The following is a 25,973-nucleotide window of genomic DNA, read 5'->3' on the forward strand; positions in this document are numbered from 1 at the left end:
TCTGGGTACTTGAAGTCATTGAGACAATTTGCTGCTAATGAAACTAAAAAGAGTCGCTAATCACTTTGCCATTTGCCATAACCAAGAAGAACCTGAACTCAAGCCAGTTTTCGGTGTGTTGAAGTTTCTTTTTCTGCCTTCAAAGGCACACAAGGATCTGAAAGTCAAACGGTTTCCTGGCAAATCATATTCAATCCAGAATCGTTAAGCAAAATAGCGGTGGATCTCTCTCCATGATGGATTTATAAACGTTTCTAAATTTATATTTCTTTTTCTGAGAAAAAGTATTACCATTTTTATTCTAAGTATCTTAATTCTTCTGATTGTTATTCTATTTTTAAGTTGAAAAAAAACCCCGAAAAATGCCTTCATCAAACCAAAGAAGATTATAAACCTTACAGACTTAATAATACTCAAAAAGATTTTGTTTTTATTGTTTAATGGCTTAAAATTTGTGTTTATTTTTTTCGTTAATTTTTTTTTTTTTTGGTTGTTTCAAGTAAATATTTAAACAATTGTCATTTGCTGTTGTTTTTCTTATGTCTAAAATGATAAACAAATGAGATAAGACGATTGAGTAATCTGTTAACCACGAACAAGATCTACTCATTGCCAATGTTTTAGTTGGTTATTAAATAATAATAATAATAATAATAACATATAAGTCAACCGCAATGAAAGCTGTTTTGGTTTGACATGAAACTGTTGTATATTTTACATAATTTAAAAAAAAAAAAACGAGAATTAATTCTAAAAATTCAATTTTTATGAACTAAATACTAAAGAGAGAGAGCGAGATATTTGTTTTCAAGCTTATCGATCGTTTGTTGGTGGTTAAAACTTGAAATTTCTAGAAATCAGATCGATTTTACTGATCAATTTGTTTGATAATGATCAAAAGCAGAAGCTGGTTTTTGTTTTTGTTTTCGTTGCTGCTGCGTAAGCAAAATATGCAAAACCCGTGTCTACATACATACACATACACAAAAAACAAAAAAAAAAAACATTATTTGAGGCAAATCAGCTGCAACTAATTAGCACTACAGCAAGTAACTAGACTTAAATCATGAGAAGGCAGCTGCTCGTGTTTTTCCCCAACGCCGGATACTTCAGCCACTGCCACTGGTGTCGGTGATTGCTCTGGTTCCTGCCCTTTGCCATGTGATTGTTTAGACGCCCCCCGCCTTGAGTTGTAGCTGCTCTTCCAGTTTGGCCGCATGGCTAACCACAAACGCAACACTGGCGCCCAACAGTGAACCGGCCGCAACATCCGACCCATGGTGTTTGTAATCCATGACACGACTCAGTGCCACAAACGAAGCGATACACAAGCACAGCAATTGCATTACGGGACTCAAGAGGCTCCCTCTCAATGGCCAGCGACGATGTTGCAAATGAAGAGCCAAAAAAACTAAACCATAAAAGGACAGCATAGAATGCCCACTAGGAAATGAGACATTTATATCCTTAAGCATATATTTTGTAGCTCCTGTGATTTCCGGCTGACACTTATACAAAGTGTGATAGATTCTTCTATCCGTGGCCTCATCCAAGCAGGTTCCACCTTCTGGCATCAGCAATGGCATGCAGACCTCAAAGAAATGTGGCCTCAAACGGCCAATGGTTTGTTTGGCCACATTCTTGATAATATCACCGAATGCATAACCATATAGAAACCAACGCAATGTATTATATAGATTGAAATATTCCTGCCATTGTGAGCTTGCACGTCGCCAGTTCATTAAATAGACTTCGATTAATAGCAATGCAATCAGAGGTCCATAAAGACCCAACCAGTGTAATAGTGTGGGACTTACAGTGTCCTCATGATAGGGATACATAAGGCTCTCATCGTTGCAAAAGAAACCCCGCTGCGTTGTGGGCCACCAGACTTTTGTGAAGTTCTCCGTAAATGTTAGTAATATGCCCATTAGGATAACATCCACGAGAACGCGAACTGCAGAGCCTTGCAGCTGTTGAATATAACTCATTTTTGTATTGCTCGTTTTTCTACTACCGACCGATTCAACGTATTGTCCGTCACTGAATCGAGTAGCCCCAAGTCTAAAGTCATTCCGCACTCGGTTCTAGCAATCAGAACTCAAGCTTAATTTTTTTTTCTTTATTTTTCTTTTTTTTTGGTGTGTGTTATATTATTAAGTAATAAATAAACCTGCTTATTTATGTATCATTGTTGTTGCTCTTTCTATTGTTGTTGTTAGATTCACATTGAATGGGGCATACATTAGCTTAGCTTAGTTGAGAAATAAAGCAAAACATAATATACATATATTCATATTTATATATAAATTTCCTGTTGATTTGTGTGTCAACCAACTTCAATAACAAAGTATTATTCTGCACATGTTTCGAATATTGGAATATATATATATATATTTTTTTTTGCTATATTTGTCTTACTGATAAGCCCGAGAGTCACTTGTTGCCATGGCACGTGCTACACATTGGGGATTCTACTTACGGAATTGGCTGGCCATGAATTTTTACACAAATATAAACACGTTAAAAGCACTTGGCACTTAACTAGACATGGAAATACCCTTCGATCAACAACTAATGAATAATATATGTTTCACTTTTCACAAACTAACTGCATTATTTGGGTAAAACTAACATTAAGTTGAATAAAAGAATTTAATGAAAATATCAACAATGCTTTATATACGCTTCTTATAAGATGTTGATCATGTATTTAGGATATTTAGGACTTAGGACCTTACCAAGTTTTTCAAAACGGTTTGAAACGACTTCTGCAGGTCGACTTCTCTCTGTCAACTCAAACGTTATTCCCATGAAAATTTATCAGCTCTCTGGGATGTCTAGTCGAAGTCAGAGGTCAACTTGTCAGTTTAATTAATATACCCTGGCTATGTAGGGTATTTGAGCAACACGCGAATTTTGTTTACCCAATTATTCAAGCTGACGTAGTTGCAAATATTATGAGTATGAGTTGTGAATATTGTGAGCTTTGCCTAAAACTCAATCTTTGTCCTCCTCTCCTATCTCTCTCTCATGGTCTCTCTACTCTGTCTCTCAAAAGGGGTTCGTCTTTCTGGGGTAAAAGTTCAAGTCAAGATTAATTCTGTTTTTGATTTAAATAAAATTTCTAATGAAAGTGATTCCAGGAAATAGATTAAAAGAGCAAAAAATGTTCATTGTTCACACGCTAATCCAGTCAACATCAACAACTTTTCGCAGCCGAATTCCTTCTCATTTGCTGTGTCTCGCTGACTCAGCACAAAGACAAAAAAAAAAGGTACGCTTATCCCCCCACCTGAAAAATGACTGGGTGAGTCAACGGCCGGCTTTTTACCTACTACCACATAACTCTCTTACCATGGCCAAAAAAAATTAATGTTGAATACAAAAATTTTTGAACAATTAAAACACTTTCGATACCGAAAACGACATTGAGAGGGAAACAACGAAAGTTAATAACATTTTTCGATATACTCAACAAAAACAACAAAATGGGTTCATGTTTAATTATCTTTGAATTTTTATTCGTAGTAGATGAGTTTTATTTGTTTTGCTTATTGTTGTTGTTTTTGACTCTTTTACATATACATACATACATAAAATAATAATACTTAGGACAACAAAAAAGAAAAAAAAAACGTAAATAATGAAAAACTATACACAATGAATGAGAGGAACGGGGGCGGGGGACACATCGATCATAAACAAGCTTACACGATGATTAAACTTCTGAATATTCTCTACCTCTGATGAGATCTCTCGCGAGATGGAGGAAGACAGACTTTAGAGTATAAGTAAATTCAAATTATTAAACACTAAACGCACAAGAAGCATAAATATTTTTGTTCATCATTATTATTATTATTTTATTTCTCTAGAGAACTTTAATGATTGTTCCTTTTTTGCTTTGGATTGTTCTTTTGCACTTTATTTCTTTCGATTCGCTTCGAGTCACTTAAACTTTCGTACAATACTGATCATCATTGGAATAACTGCCATTAACACAATATGGCGGCGGTGTACTGGGACATACTTCCTCTTGCAATGTGGCCGATGTATTCTCCCTTCTCAGGCATCCTCCTGCAGTGCCCAATAGAACATCCTCGTATGATGATTTGAATAGTCTGGCTATATAATGCGCTGTGATTAGGGCACCGACAACGCCAATTAGCGAACCGGCTAATACATCTGACCAATGATGCCAATTGTCCATGACTCTGGTTAAGGCCGTATACCAAGCCAACATTATTAACACGAATTGAGCAAAATGCCGACTCAATTTCGAGGTACGCCAATTGAGTTTCTTTTGCAGATACAATGCCATATAGACCATGGCATAGAAGGCCATGCTAGAGTGTCCACTGGGGAAGCTGAGACGCGATTGCCTTACATCCATAACGGTATATCCCTCGCCGGCACATTCATAGTTCTCAACATAGCGATGAAGATTGATCAGATCCGAACATTGACTGCCATCCGATAGCTGTGGCTGACAAACGGCCATGAAATGTGGCCTCAAGCGTCCAATTGTGTATTTACCCACTTCGGTGGCATCGAATGTTAAGATTGTGCCGAATATGAAGTATATACAATGTTTGCCCAGTTCCACATACCAAGTGGATACACGCCAATTGAGAAATTGCACTGTGGCGGACAGTTCACCGGCTCGCATATGCCGAACATATTCCACTACGAGTATAATAAGGAATGGCAATAGACCCACCAATAGGCCCAGCATAACCGGCGTCACTGTATTATCCCTAAAGGGATATCTTATGCTCTCATCATCACAAAAGAAGCCACGACGTGCTGGCTCCACAGCAAATTCAAAGATGCAAATGGGTATGGTTAGAATCACAATGATGAGTAGCTCAATGGTTAAACGTTGCACCAGTTGCCGTTCTGCGGAACGCTCTTCTGGTTGCACTCTAATTGCCGGCAATTCGGTGTGTATTGTACCTCCTCCTCCTGCTCCTCCGACTCCATCTCTATGCTGTCGACGTTCGTCGTGTTGTTGCTGTTGGTGATGATCTTCAGTTACCACTGCGTCTCGCATTTTCAGTTAATTAGTTAATATTCAAAAAGAGAGGCACAAAACAATAATTGAAGAAAATTATTTGTTTGTTTTTTAATGTAATTAAGTTTGTTTTTTTTAGGTTTTCGGTTCGTTTTTCGTTGTGTTCGAGTTCGTTGTCAGTGACTGACTGAACTGGCTTCGTTTGGGTAACGTTCTTTTAAATTAACGCTCATTTGACGATGGGCGATATTGTTTTTAGTTGCTCTCTTCTGTTTTCTATATCTCTTTAACTTTTTCCCCTTTTTTCATGTTTTTTTCTCTCTCTTCTTTATTTTCTTAGTAGCTTTTCTTAAATTTTGCGTCAAAGCAATTTTATTGTAGTTAGTTGAAGACTTGGCATTATTTATTTGTTGTATTCTGCATTTTTCTAGATTAGACAAGAGGCAACTTTGTTGTTGTGTTTGTTTGTTTAGACACTGTAAAAGAAAATTTAGAAAAATGCATTTAGAAAAAAGCTACAGAAAAAAATTTGTAGTCGCTTATGATAAATATCTAAAGATCATAAATTTTCATTAGTAAAGCTTTCTTATTAATGTGCCTAAGATTTAAGGGGAAACCTCAATGGAAATCCCAGTTAACTTAGATCAAAATAAGCCGTAAATTAGTTAGGTGAAATTTGAGATTCGAGTAAGCTAAATTAACAAATTATATCAAACTCAAGTGAAAATGTTTCTTAAACTGATTAAAATCTGTATCGAGAGAGAAGAAATAAAAATGTTACATAAACATAACTTTCAAAGTTTCTGTTTTCATGGATTGAAGATATTTACTTATAAAAGTTGATCTATCTTGAAAATGTTGATCTACATTCACACATTTCAAAGATAGTTATGTCTGCTATGATTGACATTTTCAACCCCAGAAAATTTGATCTATATTCAAATTGTTCAGTTGAGTCTGTCATTAGCTACATAGATTATGCAAAAAGTAAAACCCAAAAGCTCTTTATCATGTTTCTAAAGTCAAAACTTAAATTTCTTTAAGTTCAGTGGATTATTGCGATTATGGTTGATGCCTTTTCAATGTTTGTTGGCAGGCAGTTTGATTAATGTTGTTATATTTATTAATACTTTATAACAAATAAATATGATTCAAAGAAGTAAAAACAAAATTCATTTGTAGATTGATTTTAGTTTTGAATAACTTTTAATTTCGTTCAGTGTATGGGAAATATAAAAACCACCTCAAGATCAGTTTGATAAGATAAATTGGAAAGTGTGCTAGATAATATATTGTACATACTTATAAAGTAAAGTCAGTTATATGTGTCTAGCAAAAATTTCAAATTTTGGAGGGGTCTCTTTGTTGTTTTGAGAACAATTTTATGCACATTCATTGCAGTTAAGCGTATTTTTTGAGGCTTGTTCATGTTTGAATAAGAGTTTAGGTGTAGACTTTATGACCGAGCTATTGTTGTTCTTTTCACCAGCTTTTGTTGCTATTTATGAACCTGCTGATAACTGACCGACAGACCAACCGGCAATTTGTTAGGTCAACAATTGTGGATAGTGAGTCACTCAAAATCTTCTGCACTTTAGCTCTCACTTCTCTTCACAGTCATCATCGTCATCATCATCATCATCATCCGCATCATCATCATTATAATTATAATTATTAATTCCAATCGCATAGAATACTCGCCTATTATACTAGGGCAGTCATGCATAAAATAGGCGCGTCAATGCACGCATTTAATAAGATTTCGCATTATCGAGTCGAGTCGGGTTGAGTCGGAAGCAAAAAAAAAAAAAGCGCACAATGCAACTTTGAACATAAAAAAAGTGCAATTCAAGAATGGCCTGCATTGTAATTCAAATGATGATGATGAAGATGATGATCTCTGGCGACATTTAAGAAGGGGAGTTTCCACTGAACTCCCTAAACTAAACACAACAGACATGCCAATTGGCTGTGTTAGGGCAACGACCATAGAATACCTTGCAACTCGATGTTACTATAAGATCGCCTCATAATGCTGATTAATCCATGTAGTTTTTGAGTTAACTAGCAACTATCTGTCTATCTTCTATCTGTCTTTGGTATGAATGCCTAAGGATGAAAGACTAAGTATTGACATTTCCGAATCGAACTCAATAATGGCGATCAAGACAAGAATTGATGAATGTGGAGATGAATCATGACTTCTGTAGGTAGCCTTGTTGTGGTTTCTCGTTGCCAGCGACCTTCCTGATATACCCTTTCGATGCCCTCACATTTTTGGTTACAGGGTACACAATAAAAGAAAGAAAGAAAAAGACAGAAAACACACACACACACACACACAACTAACTTTAACTGTCAATTATTCCAAACTACGAACTTCTCGTATTCATATTGGATTGTTTTGGGGGGTTGGGGATCGTGGGCAGTAGTGGGTAATAGTGGGCATTGGGTAGGTAGGGTGAGGGGGGGGACTTTGGTTTGGTTTGCTGGCGGGTGAAGGCGACGTCAAATGGCGCGACCTTTAATTGAATGAATAAGCGACATTTGATTGAATTAAGGCGGCAAGTTCCCCCCCACTACTTGCTTGCCTCTTCTTTCACTCTGTGTGAATGTATCTTTTGCCTTTTACATACATGTGTATACATACATATGTATATATAAATATCTCATATGCAACTGGCGCTTACTTTTCATTAAATTAACTGTTGGCATTTTAAAATGCACTTTGCACTTTATGTTCTAGTATTTCCCTTTTTTTTCTTTTTGAATGTTATTTTTAGCATTTTTCAAATCTACTGCAATCAATAAATTTGATCATGTTTCATGTTTCTTTTTGTTAAATCACACTTGGAAATATTTCACTGACACATTGAAAACAAAAAAAAAAAAAAAAACATAAACCAAAATTGTTTAACAACTTTTCGTGACTTAATTTTTTTTATTATCCGAATCAGCAGCGTTGGGTTAACTTTTAAGCGCCGCTTGACAATAGCAACTGAAGAAGCATAAAAACAAATAAGCAACAGAAGCAGTAGTGGCAGCGGCAGCTCTCACGGTCGGCTGAGCTCGATCATTAACCAACCAACCAGTCTGACATATATGTAGATAAAGAGAGAGATAGAGAAAGAGTCAGAGAGAAGTATAGAAACAAAAGAGAGGGAAGAATTGATCAATAAGCACACACGTGTGGACTGTGGTCAGCCAGTTGTGGGCAGTTTTCATTCAGTTATCACTTGTTGTGTGGATCGTAAGCTAAGCAGAATTGATCGCAGGTTACTTAGGTTCGAAACATGACTAAATGACTAACAGGTTTTCAAGTCAAAGTTTCCACAACGAAATTTTTGAATCGCTGCACTAAAAAAAAACTGTCTTACTTTGATTTATCAGAAAATCCATTCGTTTCAGTTAATTGTGGAAAACTGCTTTAATTGAAAGTTTTAAACAGATTTTAAAACAAGAAAAGATCAATAAAATTTATTTACAATGATTTAAAGATTGATATCATAATTTGCATCTGAAACTGTTTGCCGAAATGCTAAAACAAAGGAAATTTCTATTGAATAGAAAGTAACAAAAAAAGTAGAACTACAGAAACAGAAAATTATAAATGAATTTAAAACAAAAATATTGCCTACTTTTCCGAGTAGCAAGTTTAAATGGAAATGAGATAGAGATGCTAATCAAAGTGCCTTACTTGAAAATTGCATTAGTAATTGAATCTTAGATATAACAAACCTCTCTAGGTCTCTTCAGGATTGAATTGAGTGTTCACAAAATATTGCCTATGGGCAACACTAGTCCTGTAAGGATTAATTCACCACCTTTATAGGTATACCTATGAAATTTGTGAGTACCCTTAGAAAAGTTACAACAACGTTCAATTGTATTTAGTTTTCACAAGTCTCAATATGTTAAGTTTCCAATCAGGACAACAAATGATAAATTGCAACGAAATAATTTCAATAATTTAAGTTGGATAATTTTATTAATTTCACTATTTACATAAACTCTAAGTGTAAGTCTTTCAATATCAGTAGCCATAGGTGGCTCTATTATAATAGCCAGCATAGCCGTAGATCTGTTCATTCCTTGGCCATTGGCGTCGTTTCACACGCACCTCTCGAAACAGATGTGCCACAAATATAGTCATAAATGCCGCCAAAATGTAACCCAAAACTGCACCAGCAATTACGTCGGACAGATGATTCTGATAGGTGGAAATCCGTTCATACGAGGCCAGCAAAGCTAAACCGCCACAGGCCAATTGCAGTGTGGAACGTAGCAACTTTAGCCATGGCGAAAATAATCTCGCCTGGGCATAATAGATCAAAAAGACCATGGCATAGGCGGTTGTGGTGCTAAACCCACTGGGAAACGAATGACGAACTATCGCAAGTAATTCCAAGGAAGCGGAGAACTCCGTGCAGTTGAAATGATCGATAAATGTGGAATAGTTACTTGGTCCGAAGCTGCTGGCACAAGTCTCAGCATTATCCTCACCCCATGTCGGTTGGCAGACATCAAAAAAATATGGTCTCAGTCGTCCTGTTGTGTGTTTAGTCAGGCGAATGGCCAACAATGCCAGACCCAAACCAAATAAATAAACGCCAATTATCTTATAGCATTCACTTATGAAACTTGGTATTCTGGCGCCAACGAAAACGAAGCGCTGCTTCAATTCCTTTGAGGGGGGAACAAATGCCGCTCTCAGCATTTCCACAACCAATATAAAAGCTGCCGGCAAAGCAATCACTGCTATGGTCAAGTGCATCTTAGTCAGCCAGGGCTGACGATATGGATAATGTAGGCTCGCATCGTTGCAATGGAAACCACGTTGAACAGTATTCAATTGCTGTGGCAATACCACCAATGCCACACAATAGACTCCCCAGCAGTAGCAGAAAGTCAATGATCAGACGCGAGAGAAGACGAGTGTTCGGATTGCCGCACATTTTGAGACTGATAATGAGAAGGGCTTTTCGAGGTCCGCATCATTTGTACCTTCTACCACTATCTACTAGCCCACCTAGCCTTGATGTGATGAAAACAAGTTTCCCCTCTGTTTTATTTCTATCGTCTTCTTCTTCTTCTTCATTTTGATTCTCATCGATTGCTTAAGTATGCTAATTTTGCTCTTTAATTTATTCAAAACACACAAAAATTTCTAAATGTATTTGAAACCGAAAAGCAGGCAGGCAGCAGCAGCAGCATCCCAACTATGCGTGTGGGTCCCAAAATCTAGGTGGCTTATATATAAATACTAAGCATACCCGACTCAAAAAATCAAAACAAAAGCAAAAGTAACTGTAAATGTTTGCAATCTATTGAAATTGTTTTATAGCTGAGTATTTTTCTATACTATTCGTATTAAAATTTTTGATTTTCGCATTTTAATGGGGCCAAAGAACTTGGGGTTAAAGTTTTGTAATATTTCAAAAGGAATGAAAGTCACTAAAATAAATAAGATGAAATTTGAATCTAAAATCTAAATGAGACTTGCTTCAATGATATCATAGTCGAAGAGATATTCCCCACTAAAGCTCCTTTAATAAGATATTTTTATATTTCTAATGATATATTTCTCAATGAAGTGGCTTTTTGATAGCTTGTTGCTATGGCAGCTATATGATATAGTGGTCCGATCCAACAAAGTATTAAACTCGATCTCAATAAGTTTAGAAAAAGCTTAAAAACGAAGTTTCATTTCAGTAGCTTTCTTATTGAGGCCGTCATTAATATCGATTCATCCTCTCACCCTGATCAAGAGCATACATATATATAGTTTGTGGTTTCAATAACTTCTCCTTACAAACAGCAGACTAATTTGATTTGTATTACTCTATTATAAGTTATGGCTCATGGGATACTTCCCTCTAATGACGCTTAGGATGAGTTTTTAAAACAGAAATGGAAGATGACTTCAAATTACATACTGCTGACTCATCTTAAGGAAGCAAAATAATGGTTAATAGTTTAAAATCATAAGCCAATTGCAAAATATGCAAGCATATATAATTATACCTTGGCCAATTTGTAAAGTCTTCGGCCCACAGGGCGTATGAATCTTTCTTCCACATTCAATTTCCTACTTATCTTTCTCTTTACAGGTATGTACCAACATTTGAAGCTTGTCTTTATGGGAATCTGGTTTATTAATTCGTAAGTTGTTTCTGCCTTTCCCCCCCAAATCGAATCTTACTGATTTTCAGCAATAATAGCTGGCATCTCGCATAATTTTAATAAAATGACAAGTTTAAAGCATAAATTTATGTTTGAAGTTGGCCTTTCGCTTCTTCGTGTGGCGCATTCACCTTTTTTTTTGACACTTTCTAACTTCGTTGGCTAACTTCATGGCCCGAGTGGCTTTCTAGAAATTCAAAACAAAATTTTTTGAATTTAAATTTAATCAATTTTATTTCGCTAAAATACAGTAGGTAATATTAAATATAGTATATTGGTTTAAAAAAAAAAAAACAACAAAAGAAACATAATATTTGTTGCAAAGCAGCAAGTGCAAGTCTTTAGGAGAATTTACTAACTACTAAAGGGGGAGAAGGGGAGACCCAGAAATCAGGGTACATAGCCGTAATTGTGATAGGTTTGAGCATATTGTGCCTGAGCTGCATGAGGATGAGCAGTCAGATAGGGTAAAGTGCCGAATGTATAGGCTGGCAAGGTCGGAGCCCCAGCCGCAGCAGCCGCTGCTGCCGCCGATGTAGATGATGTGGCACCATTCGATTTCGTTGAATTCTTTGGAGAAACTTGAGGTTTCTTTAGAGTATTGCCATTGTTGTTATTGTAGCCGCCGCGAGACCAACGTTTGAAGGCAAACAAATCGGCAACATAGACACTAGTTAGCCAGGCAAAGAGAACACCCAAGACGACACCAGCCAGAACATCACTCCAGTGATGCCAATAGTCCGTAATGCGTGACAACGCCACATACCAGCCAAACATAACGAATAGAAATTGCAATAGATGTTTCAGTAGCTTCGATACTCTGGTGCTCAAAGCAGCCTGCAAATAGATGGCCAAATAGAGCATGGCATACATTATCATGCTGGCATGTCCGCTGGGGAAAGACTGATTCAATTGCTGATACTGGAAATCTGTAACGTTGGCATTACTGCAGCTATAGCTGTCGATGTAACGTCCATGATTCTGTGGATCATGGCAATTGCTGCCATCCGGCATCATAGGCTGACAGACCTCAAAGAAATGTGGACGAAGACGTCCTATGCACAACTTCGATAGGATGGTGGTAAATGTGAGCATGGCCAAACCAAAGAGATAACATCCTGCCTGCTTATACAATTGTCCCAGACGATAGACCAGGCGACATCCTCCTTTGCCATTACCACCACCTGCTCCTCCTGTCAAATCTCTTGATTTGGCATCTCTGCCTCCCGAGCCGGGTAATTGCTTAAACAATTCAACCACAATGATCACTATGGTGGGAACTCCCAGAGTGATGCCAATCAGCATGGTAATGCCAATGGTGCCCTCTTTCAGGGGATATGCCAGTGATTCATCGCCGCAAAAGAATCCACGTTTAAAGGGACGCACATATTTATGCAAGAGCAGACTGGCCACCGAAAGCGCCGCCCAGATCAATAGATCGCAAATCCCGCGTGCCAATTTCGTATACTTGGACATGGCGAGAAGATGCCAAAAGATTTCACTAACAAAAACCAACAAAATTAAAAATGAAACTTATTAAAAGAATTTCGGGGGAACAAATAACGTCTCAACCGAATGCCAAACCGCGCTTAACTGAACCAAACGATGAGGCATGAATATCTTTTTTTTCCTCTGTTTTGTATCTGCTTCTCTGGCTCTGGCCGTGATTTCTGTGTGCGTTTTGGACGTCACTCACTCACTCTCTCTCACTCGCTTTTCGTATCTTACTCACTCTCACTAGCATTTGTGACTAGCTATATAACTCTCTTTCTCTGTTACACTCTGTGGGGCCTATGAGAAGCTCTAGGCATTGCTCACTCACTCAGACATTTTGCGGTCTGTCAGTTAGAGTAATTCCCATGCCCACCCCCAGTCGGTTGGGCCCCATCATCATCAGCTGTTATTATTATTTTCTGTTTCGTTGTTGCTGTAGTAACGTCTATGTATATGTATGTGTGTGTGTGTGTCTTGTTTATTTACTGCTCATTTTTATTAATTACAAATGAATATTTTTTCGCCAGCTATAAAAATGTGTTTTGTCTACACTAGCAAAAAAAAATGGCAATGAGGCGTCTAAGCCAGTTGGGTATAAACGAACTCGTTGAGAGTCAAAGCCAAGAATCGAATTCCCTTAAGATCTCCATATTAAAGGCTTGAGTTAATTTTAAATGTTTCGCTGTTTTTTTCACGCTCTTTCCTAATAGCCCATCTACAAAACAATTTGTTCTTTCCATCGTCTTAAGAGTTCGCAGAAGCAATTGAGTAAACTGTGAAGTTATTAGAAGTGGAATAAAAATGTTTTTTACCTACCTTTTTTTTAATTTATACTTTTAAAAGGTGTATTTATGACTGTTATTTATTGATTGAATTCAAAAACAAGCAATGAGATGATAAAAGGGAAAAATTACGCACAAACTTTGTTATTTGAAGATAGATTCTCCTGCTAATAAAACGAGAGGATAATATGAGAAAAGCTCTCTAAAAACAAAGTGTGTTACTTAGAACTGATATTTACAGATGATAAATGTTTCTATCTGTATAGAATTACTTTTTTTTTAAAGAAATTTCGTATAAACTTCTCAACTATTCTGCTTTGTTTACATGAAGATTAAATTTCTTTCAGTGTATTTACCAGAAGTGCATACACTTGCACAAGAGCTCCCTGCACTCATGTTTCCAAAATAAAATCTGACAAAATTCGCAACATGATAAAGCGTAAAACAATTCCACGACTGTGCGTGTGTGTGTGTGTGGTTAAAAAAACAGACCAAGTTATCAGAGGAATACTCCTTCTCTTCCTTCTCCACCTCCTCGTTGCTCTTTCACCAACACTTGTTTGGACCCTTCCCACCCACTTTGCCACCAACTTATTCTGATGTTTATACATTGGGAAACTGGTTTCGCTTATTGCTCATAAACCAAGAGAAAATATTTAGCAAAAGGCCCACAAGATGCAGATAAACAGAAACCCCAAACGCGAAGAGATATATTCATATATATGTATTTATACACTTTTTGTAAACTTGTTTTTAGGTTCTCGCCTTACTTTCTGTTGTTGGTTTGCTGCTACTTCTTTTTTTTCGTGTGGGCTACTCCAAACTTCATTTTACTTTTTATTTCTCTCTTGGGATGCGTGTGCATAATTTTTATGAGTCTTTCTTTTGGTTATGGAAGTGGAACCGAATACCACAATACAACACAGCACAACACAATCCAACCACCGGCAACTGCACCTAGACAGACGTATGTGTATTTGTGTGTGTGTGTGCATGAGCATGGACCAAATGAAAGAAATGTAAAAGATGACCAGTCGAGTGTTAAGCTAATTGCTCTGCTTGTGGTGGTGATGATGGTGTGGGGATTTTCTCTCAGTGTGTGATTCATCTCCATATGATTTATTATTTGCCATTTCGAAGAGAATTGACCCAATTGATGATGGGTATGAAGGATGAACACTGAGAATCCCCACCGAGCGCGCACCTGTTGACGTTAATGACGTCAGCGGAATTGTACCACATACCCCCTCCTGGCTCTGGCTTTGGCTCTTGTCATGCCTCTGGATTATTACTGTAATTAACAGCCTGTAATGGAATGTTGTGACGCCTGAATAGGGCGTCATTTACATGCGAAAAGCTTAAAAAGCTTCCCCCATTTTTCATTTCTTTTTCTTTTTCTTGGCGGAATTCTGAGCTTCAGAGGGCAGAAACAGGTTTGACTTTCAGCTATTTACTTTTTTATGGTTTTGCTAATTGAAACGACAACGACTGCTTTGGCTCGTTAACTTGTAAAATTAGCGAATATTCAGTTTTTATACCCTCTCTTTCTCTCTCTCTCTCCCTTTCTCTCTCACTCAACTCATTGATTTTCCAAAGGGGTTAAATTTAGGTCGTCAAAGTACAGGTGAAAACCATTTCCGTGTCCCTCTTGATGTGTGGTCACATGAACAGATCAAGTTTTTCGTTTCCTGATCGTTTAAAACCAAAAACCAAAGGTTAATTGGTTTGAAGGGTATTATCAAAGTCGGCGCTAAATTAGTTAAAATTTTTTTGTTTCTTGACAGTGATTTAGCATTTTTCGCTTTGGCTTTTTATTTCCAATATTTGTATGATAATTTAGTCATTATGTTAATGGAAATTGAGTTTGCAGGGTGTTAATAAGAAGAGGAATTATTATTAGCATATTGTTTATTATTTAAACGTATTTTTGTTTTTGTCTGACCACGCAAAAATGAATTTTTTAACTACAAAATTGTAACAATTTTTGCAATTTCAAATAAAGATTTAACAATTTTAAATTTATTTAATTGACTGAACAATTTTTTTTTTTTTTTTGTTTGATCTGAATTTTTCAAATTCGAGTGCATTGCACGTGCATGGAATTAAAATCAATTCAGTTTAATTTCTCATCAATTGTTGTGATAGTCCTTGAAATCAAGAATTATGACAAAGACTTAGATTGTTAATAGAGAGTAACAGAACTTTAGTTGAAATTCTTCAAAAATATGTTAATGAATTGCTCTTAGCCATGAATTTCATATACAAATTTGTAGGCTTAAATTTTGAAACTACATTGATAAAAGATTTCATCCTCATACGGATCTTTGATTTTGATTTACTCCAAAGGTTCACTCGATACGTTTAAAGTCGTAAAGATAATCTCCTTTAAATCTCCAAAATTTTACATAAAAGTTGCAATAATCGTAAATTGACAATTTCTGGTATTTTTATTCCATTTGGTTTATTGACATGGCGGACTTAAGTAGAAATGTCATTTGAAACCTTTGCTTAATGCACCAAAAAAAAGAAGACCTTATACGAGTTTCTTCAGTTCGAAATCAAAGTAATTCCTGGAAATATTTGAACTACCTACCGGAAGTTAATTTCAAGTTAACAATTGAAACCCAATACGCGAAAATGCTTAAAAGACTAATGCAAAATACCTAAAAGTAACGACTTGTTCTTGAATTAAAAGGGACTTTTGTTTTCCATTTTCACTTTTTGCTCTTATGACACACATATTTGTTTATATTTGCCATCAAAAAACGAATGGAAACAATCAATAAAAGTCAATTGCGATTATTCACTTTTCATTCTTGTGATATCTTTGCTTATCACTTATCATTAAATCGAATAAAATATTTACTTCCTTCGTTGTCAACTTGTTGCCCGTTTTAGATCGCTCGTGTTTGACATTCCTCTTAGATGACTGCTTACACCTGTCGTTGCTGGGGTCTCTGTGCCTATGGATATCAATGTGAACTTTGTGACAAACATTAGCAGCGGTCCCTTGCAAATGTAAATGCAAACACAAGCCGTAAAATTGCAAATTAAACACACAACAACAAAAAAAAAGAGACAAGATAGTATTTCATTTTTTTTTTAGCATGGTATGCCAATGCCAAGTTTGCCACTTTATGCAACTTTTCTCTCACACTCTCCCTTTCTTCCTTGGGGTGTTTTGTTGATCCATTGAAGGATGGGTTTGTCGTCGTCGCAGTCGTTATCGTTATCGCTGTGAAGTGCAACACCATCGACCGGGAGGGGGCCGGCGACAGATCAGTAGCCATTCACCCGCCACTGATACACTTTGCTTATCACATTGAACAATCATAATTGCAATATTTTTACACCTTTACGCTTATCAGTCATAAGGCGAGACAGTATGAGAGAGAGCATGACTGAAAGGGGCAATTTGGCGCCATAAAGATATTTATATTTTGTATATGCATGTTGTCAATGGAATTTAAAAACAAAAACAAAAACGAGCGATCTTTTGTTTCAGCAGGAAGTTCCTCTTGGATTTCAAGCACGAACATCTGCCAAGTCAGCATATCTGATTAAATTAGACATACTCTTGCATCAGGTATTTTCGAATTTTCTTTGAAAACAATTTCATATTAAATAAATATGAATTATGTGAAGAATATTGCTGTAAAATCTATCAAAGTTGCGAAAATGGGACATATTTTACTTCTAAAGAATGATAAATAACATTACTATGAACTCAATTAGACCAATTGATGAAAACGATACACCTTTTCGATGTTACGATGTTCCATACATTAAAGTAGGTTCCACCACTTACACTACTTTCTTCGTTCTTTCGAGGGCTAGAAGTTGCCTCATTTCTGTTTTAAAACAAAGTTTTCAGTGGTTTGGTTAACAAAAAATGGTGACTGACTTTCCCATAAAAAAAGAAACACAACTATAAACAAAATTTGAAAAGTCGAAAGATGGGCAGGACAGTTGTATCATATATTAACTATCTTATTGATATTTTTCACTTTGTGGTTTCAAAGGGTTGCCAAAACTTTCGAAAGACATTAACCGTCGTCTGAGAGTTGTCGTCTTTAGATTTATTGATCAAAGGAGGGTATTTGATTTCGGTGTTGCATTAATAAAAAGCTTCCTGCATCGTTTTAAATGTTATTTAACTGACAGACACAACAGCATTTTAGCATTTCATATATGTTTATTCGCACTCGACTCCGCCTCTTCTTTCTCCACCTCCTCTTGATGTAACTTATAAATGATAATCGCTTGCTTTGCGTATTTAACAAATTATGGCGATAATAAATTGACTTTAATGTCACTAAAAAGCAGAGAAGATATCGAGAGAGAGAAAAAACAAAAAGCCAACCAGAAACCTTTTGTCGCGGCGCGTGCTGACTTGAAACTCTGTGGTTGCGCTTGTTCATTGATATGACTGACACAACGGTTAGAGTGGTACATGCAAAACGCTCTTGTTTGCAACAAGTGGGGCGTATTTCATCTGTGTGTGTAAGTGTGTGTGCAATGTGGTTAGTGGGATCGATTTACACACACTGAGTATAGGTTAGTAGGTGGACTACAATGGGCTGTCTTTCAAAGACCTCAAAGACAAACATCACTGGAAAAGTATGCCAAACATTGAACTAACTAAATATAACTCTCACGCAGAGTTGGCCCTTATCCTTTATAAATATTTTCAAGTCATGTCTCAGTGAGTTCATTGTATGCGCAACTTGATGATCCTTTATCATGGAAATCGTGACTTATTTAAATGCCATTGAATAAACATTTATCTTCTCTGTCCAATTGAGAGTAATTTCTTTCATTGCTTAACTGAAATTAGCATAAATTAGCAGCAAAATAGTTGCATACTATACGATACTATACCTACTATATATGTACATATGTGCATATATACACCCAGCAATTCCTATGTAAATTGAGCAGTTTGCTAAATTTGCAACATAAAGAAGCCTTCGATTCGTAGTGTAAATATACAAAGTGGCCATAAACTTGCTGCAGTTTATGCACTGCAAGGCTGCCAACGGAGTGCTGGAATATTTGTCGTCGTCGTCGTCGTCATCGTCGTCTCCATTACCACACAGCCTCTTACTCATGAGCCTGGCCTCCTCCCCCTCCTTTTCTTACTGCTCCCCCACCTCCAACTCATTTCCTCACTCCAGTCGAGCAACGACCTACATCAACAAAATGCCATAAAAGCACGCAGCGGACCAAGTGCCAAGAGAGTGTAGTTGGTGGTGGTGGTGCAGGCGATAGCAAACCAAACTTAAGTCACGTTGCAATGACCTACTCCAATAGGCGGCAGTTCTCCATGTCCAGGCACAGGCATTGGCACTCCTCCATCTTCATCTCCATCTAAATGCAACTCTTTCATTATGCGCAACTGCCGAGTCGTCCATATGTACATATATTCGAGTATATGGAGGATGGGGAGGCAAACAAAAGCCTAAACAAACTAAGCAAAAGTAAACCTTGAAACAATTCCAACTGTTTCCTCATTAGCAATGGAGGCTCAATGAGCTTTGCCGAGCATCGTCTTTGTCGTCGTATGCTTTTTGCATACACTGTATGCCGATCTGCCAATAAGCAGAAGAAGAAGCAACACTAAAATACGAGTGTCTTTTCTATCGCTGTTGCTGCCGCTGCTGCTGCCGCTGCCTCTGTTGCTGCTAAATTGATAAGAAGTAATTCAATATCAATGCGAAATATACATATATACCTATATAGACAACGCAAAAAAAAAAAAAAAACCTTTTGTCCCACGATGTGGTGGGTTTTGTCTTCATCTATACATCTACTTGAGACCGACGTCGTCGTCGTCGTCGTCGCTGTCGCTGTTTCTGTTGCTGTCGTCGTTGACGTCGCGTTGTTGGGTTAAAGTCGCTACCGCGCAGTTTGGAAGCGATCGTTGAAAGCAAAACGCTAACGTTGCCGCATATCGCCTCATAGACATCGAACAGAGTGCGACCAAAGCGGTTCGTTTCTGTGTTGGTTGCTCTTGGTTCGTCCGTCGTCGCTCGCCGCTTTTTTGTTAGTCAATTTTTTGGTTGAAGGAGACAGACAACTTGACAGTTGGTCTAGCCAATAAAGTTAATTTATTTAATTTCTGTTTCGCGCCACAAAACGAACGAACAACCAAACGGAACTATCCACTCTCTTCTTGCACGTGTTGGAGGTTGGTGGTGGTGCCTAGTTCCGGACAAGCTGGGCCGCACTTCCATTAGGCTCCTAGGCGCTTTTAGAAAGCAAAAATTCGCCTTGATAAATGCGCAATTTCTGTGACAGCCCCCCAAAAAAACGCAAAACCAAAAACCCACAGAAATAAAAAGCGCAAAAGATTTTTTTTCCTGTTTTCCAAAAAGTGAATGAACGTATGAGCGATACAAATTTGATTAACCCAAAGAGAACTCTGAGTGATTGTGATTGGAAAAAAAAACAAAACAAAACAAAAGCAAAAAAAAAAGTATTATTGACAATTTTATATTTGTTCTAACTATAATTTATATTACAAAAAAAAAATGTTTAACAAACGCCAACAAAAGATCAGACTGTGTTATAGTGCGTTAGGTTGGCGATAAGAAGCTGTTTATAAATAATTAATCACAAAAATAATAAAAACAAAATATGTTTATATAATGAAATTCTATTCCAAAAAATAATTGTATAAACAAAATTTGCCAAACAAAGAATGCGAATAAGAGTGAATAAATTACAACGAAGTGAGAAAGTAACTTCTATGAGAATTTGAATTGAAAACCAGTGCCAAAAGACTCCTACAAAAGGGAAGAAGTAATAAGAAATCTGAGATATAACCCAAACCCAAGAATAAATATCAGTCATCAATCATCATGCGTACATTCAAGCGAGGATTTTTCTGCTCGGATCTATCACTGCGTTATCCGTATCACGAGTGCACCATTACTGTGCCCATGCTGTTGGTAATGATGCTATTGATGCCCATGCTCTTCATCAGTGTTGTGGAAGTGATGCGCATTTGCAAGCACTTTCGCATGCGTCAGTATATAAGGAATCTTTGGCGATCGCAGGCTACATTCAGTTTTGGTTTCATAGCCACGTACTTGACAACGGAATTGGCCAAGCATGTGGTGGGTAGACTACGTCCACACTTTTATAGTGCATGCCAACCACGATTGCACGATGGCAGTAGCTGTGCCGATCTTAAGAATGCTGATCTATATGTGGAGCAGTTCTATTGCAGTAATCGAAATATATCGTCGAGACAGATACGTGAATTACATGTTAGTTTTCCCAGTGCCCACAGCAGTCTCAGTTTCTATTCGATGTGCCTGTTGGCGTTCTATGTCCATAGTGCTTGGCAGGGCAGAGGCAGTACAAGAGTGTTACGTCACATCTTACAATTCCTATTGCTAATGTCGGCATGGTATGTATCATTGAGCCGTGTGGCCGATTATTGGCACCATTGGTCCGATGTCTTGGCCGGCGCCGTCCTGGGCGTTGTCTATGCCTCGATCACGGCCATCTATGTGGGCGATCTGTTGCGTGTGCGAGCGATCTATTCGGTGTCTAGCAGCAGTGCCAGTGGTCGTGGTGGTTGCCATCATCATAACCATCATCACCATCTGCATCATCAATTGCTGGCCGAGAATAATAATTCCAGTACATCGACTAAAGTGCATTTTCTGCAATCAACATCGCCATCGCCATCGCCGCCGTTGCCATTGCCGCTACTGGGTAATAATATCAATGATATCGATGATAATGATAATGACGTTGACGATCATAATGAAATAGTTGATGACGACGATGATGATGATGTCTATAAGCCGCCCACATCGCGATCATCGACACCGCCTGCTGCTACTGCTACTACTACTACCATAACGATGCCGGTCTAAGCTGACAGAGCAAGAAAACCACAACTACCACCGGAGCACCACCAGAGCCAGGTGATGAGGCTTATCTCTTCCGTCGTCTAATATCATTGTGCCGGCTGCTACTCGGACTATTTCGACTATTTTTCCATTTAGAAATCGAAGTAAATAGAAAATATGTATGTGATAAGCGCGCGGCGCACTCTTTCTACCTGATATGCACCATTTGCTTTCCCCTACCCGCCTACCCCCTTAACGATCATCGGATCACCCGATCAGCCGATCACCGTCACACCCCCGCCCTTTCCCAAAATGATTTACGAAATCTGAGGCGAGAAATTGTGCAACGAATGCTAAATGCAACTCAACACATATGGCAACGCTTCGCACTAAAATAGCGTGTGCACAGTGGGTCAAAATCAATTTGAAAAAGTCACACTGTGTGCAAAATAAAGGCGTATTGAGAGAAAATGTTTAAATTTTTTTTTGTTTTATAATTGAAATTGTATAAATTATAGATTTTAGAGTTTATAAAACGCATATTTTGATATTTATTGATGTGAATGAAATTTACTATTGGCATATATCTTGAGAAAAACATACAAATTAGTTTATATATCATAAATCTCTATGAGATTGAGAAAAAAATTGAAAAATACGATTTCTTATCGCTTGCATTATTGATTAGTTACAAATACAAACAAAGAAACAACAAAATAAATGCACATTAATAAAAAGAGAAAACAAAAACAAACAAACAGTTAAACGTGAACTTTTTTGTTGTTGTTTTGAGAGTAAATCAATTAACATTAAATATTAAAATAAATTATTTTAGAATAATAATTTCTCTGCTGTTAAACTATAATTTGGAACAGAACTAGACAATTTATTAAGGCTTCGAAATGAATAAACCTTTTCCCTAAGTGAAATTACAGGGTATTGTTTGCTAGTTATCCAAATTTTCATTGAATTTTTGTTTATCATTTGCTGGTTTTTCATTGTCTTTTGCCGCCATTCACTGATATTTAAAGGAGAGAATATTATTGTGTGTGAATGTTGAGGGTCTTTGCTGTTTATATCAAAACCCGGTGGCTATACGAACTTTTAATGTTGTTGTGGCTAGTGGTTATGGTGGTTTATGGTTGTTGCTGTTGCAAGTTGTTGTTGCTGTAACTTGTTTGTTTATAAACAATGCCGCAGTCACGTCGCTGCCGCTTTTGAAGTGGGCAGACCGCCAACGTGAACAGCGATTTGAAGCTCAAGCTGCAAGCTCAAGCTCACAATCAGCTGCGACAATCAGTTGGCAACTCTAGCCGCCGGTTTTTGCTCCCTCTCTCTTTCTGTCTCTCTCTCTCTCTCTTTCTCTCTCACTTAGTCTCTCCTTCGCTCTTCCCGATAATGCACATTATAAATAATAAAACAAAATTTAGTAGTTGTGTATCGCCTTAAATTATTTATTACTATTTGCATCGAACTTGCCTTCAGATTTATGAACACAAAAAAAAAATTTCAATACAATTTATTATTAGCTTTTATTTATTTTATGTTAATTATGTTTAGTTGACCAACAGATTTGTTTTTCTATGTGTTTAATCTAAATGAATAAATATTTATTTATTGCCAAAATGATTTATGAAGGTTTTTTGTGTTGTGATTCCGTTTTTGAGGAATGTTTCTGAGTGATTTTCTAGGAATCTCTCCTACTTGGCGCTCCTAAAACTCAATTGCACTTTATCAGTCAACGAGCAGCCAGTCTCATGGCAAAAAAATGTCCATAAGAACTGTTGAATCTTAGATTGATAAGACAATGTTCTTTTGCCGATAAAACAAATACTTTTCTATGTACGAATTGTAATTGTGGCTATAATAATAATAATAATAATATCATTTGCCAGGAAAACACACAAACCAACACAGTTAATTGTATGTATTTAAACGTCGTATTTGATGTTGTGTCTCCGTATCTAATCAAGTAAAGTAAACCCCGTTTCGTTGTATATTTCATAATCGCAAATGATTCTTAGTCAATATCACAATAATAATAAACAAAACAAAAAAAGCCACAGCGTAAAAACTGATGAAATGAACATTAAAGAACTAAGAAATTAACTCGAGTATGTGGTTAAAGTGAATGAACGACCAGATGTTACCCATTATCAAAGTTAAAGGCTAATTCAAGAGACATATTTGGTCTTAATAAGTTTAGACTAAATTTCATTCAAACACATTTCACCATAGCTAAAAGATGGCCACAATTACTTTAGCCCATTTAATATCAGCATACCCACATTAACATTAAGTGGACGGGGTATTTTTTCATTTAATCACCAAGCACACCTTAAGTTAGGTGATAACTGATAAGTTCACCAATAACTAAGATAGAGACAAAGCGTGCAAGGAAAACGAACTAAAGGTATGCGAGCTAATATTAGTTCTTCTTTGTTGGCGCCACTTTTAGAAAGTCTGTAGAAATTGTTAAGACATCTTATCACACGGTATAAGCCGCCGTTCCATAAATCATCAAGAAATTTTGATCGATAGCATAGGAATAGATGTGTCTACAGATTGATAATTTGTCGCTGATTATATTTGATATTTGCACATGAAATCGTAGTATTCGATGATTAAATGATTTCACTTTGTTGAATATTGTTTTTGTTATCTTTTCTTTATGAACTGATATTAGTTACGATTAAGACTGTTGAGTTTGATTAGTAGACTTTCCTTCAATTATCAGGGATTGACTTTTGGATTTAATTATGGCCAAGAAACAATGTGGTTAAATGATGAAATAAGCTGCCTAGACAAAGAACTCTTTAGTTATTTTGGCTACCTTTGTTTTCGCTGGGACTGCCAATAAGATTGAAACCTTTAAATACAGATGACAGATTTTGTCATGTTTTTAACCTATATGGTCTAGTTAAACGGAGAGAGAGAGAGAGAGAGAGACATCTGGGTTTTTATTCTTTTCTTCTTTTATCCCACTTTCGCCTGCGATTTATCCAAATCTAACAATAAACCCACTCAGTTATCCAAGCAAAAAGGTATTTAATGGAATTTCAATCAAGTTATCAAGCTTGTCCTTATCGTTGGCAAATTTTGTTCAATTAAATTTTTTATACATTTTTGGGATACGTCAATTTTCTATTTATTAATGATTTGCTATTTTTGTAAAGAAAAAAAATTTCAATCTGTCACTTAAATTTCTCAATTTTCAATTGCCAATTTCCCGTCGACCTTCACAGACAGAAGAGAGATTGGAAAGAGACAGGGCTACCACTAAATAAATGCTTATACTAAAATATAAATGACTCTTACTTGGAGGGAGGCGCAGAAGGAAAACTAGTTCAATCAAGCGATTTCCTAATTTACTTGAATATTGATTTTCCATTTAGATGGAAATTGAATATGCTCCAGTTGCAGACGACTTACACACACACGTAAATGCTTGAGAGGTATGAGGCATTCGATTGATGTTTTTGAATATCTATTTTTTTGCGCACAATTGAGACACATTACACAGTTCACCTAGATATCTGTTTCTTAGACGCCAAACATACATCCATCCATCCATCCGACTAACCCACCCACCAACCCACCTATGCATAGATATCTTCAATGATGTACCTATTGTGGTTTGGTGAAGCGCAAAAAATACTCTCGAAACGATGAAGACGACCGCAAAAAACTACAAAAGAAAAGCCATAGAAATAAAACGCAAAACTAAAGCCGAGCAATTTATTTTTAAGCACACATATCGAACAAAATCACAAGTATAGAAGGACCGAACCAAACGTCAGTCAACAGCAACAACAACAACAACAACAAAAAGTTGAAGCACACAAAATAAAAAAAAAAAAAAGAAAACGAAAAGGAAAAGTGGAAAAGAAAAAATCACTTTACTAATACAAAACAATTGTGTGCAATCTTGCAGATAAATTTTGATAGTGGGTTTCAGTTTTTGGGGTCTGGAATGGGGGGCTCTGTTGGATGTGCTGGGTTGGGCTGGGCAGGGCACAGCGGGAGTGAACAGATCCCTGCCACAAATGGATGTAAGTGGGTTGGGCGGGACTGGGCCACCTTTCCATCTGCTTCTCCTAAGTATGCACTATGCACTGCAGCAGCAGCTGCGTTTGACTTTTTTCCAATTACAATATCTATATATCTATGCATATGTGTATATACTTACATATATACATATGTATATATGTATATATATATATATTTGCCTTTTTACCTTTTGCCCGTGCATGATATTTATAAATGCCAAAGATGCCAAACAGCAGGAGACAGGAAACAGTGGTCGTGGGTGGCATAATACAAATACAAAATGGGAAAAAACAGACTTGCATGTAAAATCATTCAATCATGTAGGGATAAATCCAATTCCAACGAAAAATTAACTACAGTTAATCTAAATGCATTTGGAGTTACTTAAGCAGTGAGCAAAGAGAAAAAAAAAACATCCTAAATTCATCTCTAAAGTTAAAAAACTGAAAATTGCTTTGAATTAGTAAACCGCGTAGGTGAGACTTGGGTAGTCAAATGAAAGATAGGAATTTTAAGATCTAATTAAGACTATGCATAGATATCATAGACCTCAATGGTTCAGTTATGAAACTCCAAATG

The 25,973-nt window shown here is 36.8% G+C and overlaps 6 protein-coding genes across 6 annotated transcripts in view; 2 read left to right on the plus strand and 4 right to left on the minus strand.

Annotated features, from left to right (window-relative positions):
* Positions 1-25,973, plus strand: part of LOC137579186 (cytoplasmic polyadenylation element-binding protein) — a 352,744-nt gene that overhangs the window by 256,779 nt on the left and 69,992 nt on the right. The gene's annotated exons all lie outside the window — the stretch shown is intronic.
* On the minus strand, positions 465-2,033 carry LOC137579094 (putative phosphatidate phosphatase). The gene has a single exon (XM_068292790.1). The coding sequence runs from the start codon at positions 1,989-1,991 to the stop codon at positions 1,170-1,172; it is 822 nt and encodes a 273-aa protein (XP_068148891.1). The 5' UTR covers positions 1,992-2,033; the 3' UTR covers positions 465-1,169.
* On the minus strand, positions 3,840-7,931 carry LOC137578911 (putative phosphatidate phosphatase). Its single transcript, XM_068292526.1, has 2 exons — positions 7,708-7,931; positions 3,840-5,493 (listed from the first exon to the last, which is right to left on the minus strand). The coding sequence occupies exon 2, from the start codon at positions 5,054-5,056 to the stop codon at positions 3,956-3,958; it is 1,101 nt and encodes a 366-aa protein (XP_068148627.1). The 5' UTR covers positions 5,057-5,493; positions 7,708-7,931; the 3' UTR covers positions 3,840-3,955.
* LOC137579370 (putative phosphatidate phosphatase) lies at positions 9,051-9,972 on the minus strand. The gene is given in 2 exon segments (XM_068293110.1): positions 9,051-9,908; positions 9,910-9,972. Coding segments are annotated over 2 exon segments (921 nt in total).
* Positions 11,413-12,778, minus strand: LOC137579276 (putative phosphatidate phosphatase). Its single transcript, XM_068292995.1, has one exon. The coding sequence runs from the start codon at positions 12,674-12,676 to the stop codon at positions 11,591-11,593; it is 1,086 nt and encodes a 361-aa protein (XP_068149096.1). The 5' UTR covers positions 12,677-12,778; the 3' UTR covers positions 11,413-11,590.
* laza (lazaro) lies at positions 19,375-22,973 on the plus strand. The gene has a single exon (XM_068292486.1). The coding sequence runs from the start codon at positions 20,340-20,342 to the stop codon at positions 21,366-21,368; it is 1,029 nt and encodes a 342-aa protein (XP_068148587.1). The 5' UTR covers positions 19,375-20,339; the 3' UTR covers positions 21,369-22,973.

This window comes from Drosophila tropicalis, unplaced genomic scaffold, assembly GCF_018151085.1.
Source record: "Drosophila tropicalis isolate 14030-0801.00 unplaced genomic scaffold, ASM1815108v1 contig_694, whole genome shotgun sequence".
Classification (NCBI taxonomy): domain Eukaryota; kingdom Metazoa; phylum Arthropoda; class Insecta; order Diptera; family Drosophilidae; genus Drosophila; species Drosophila tropicalis.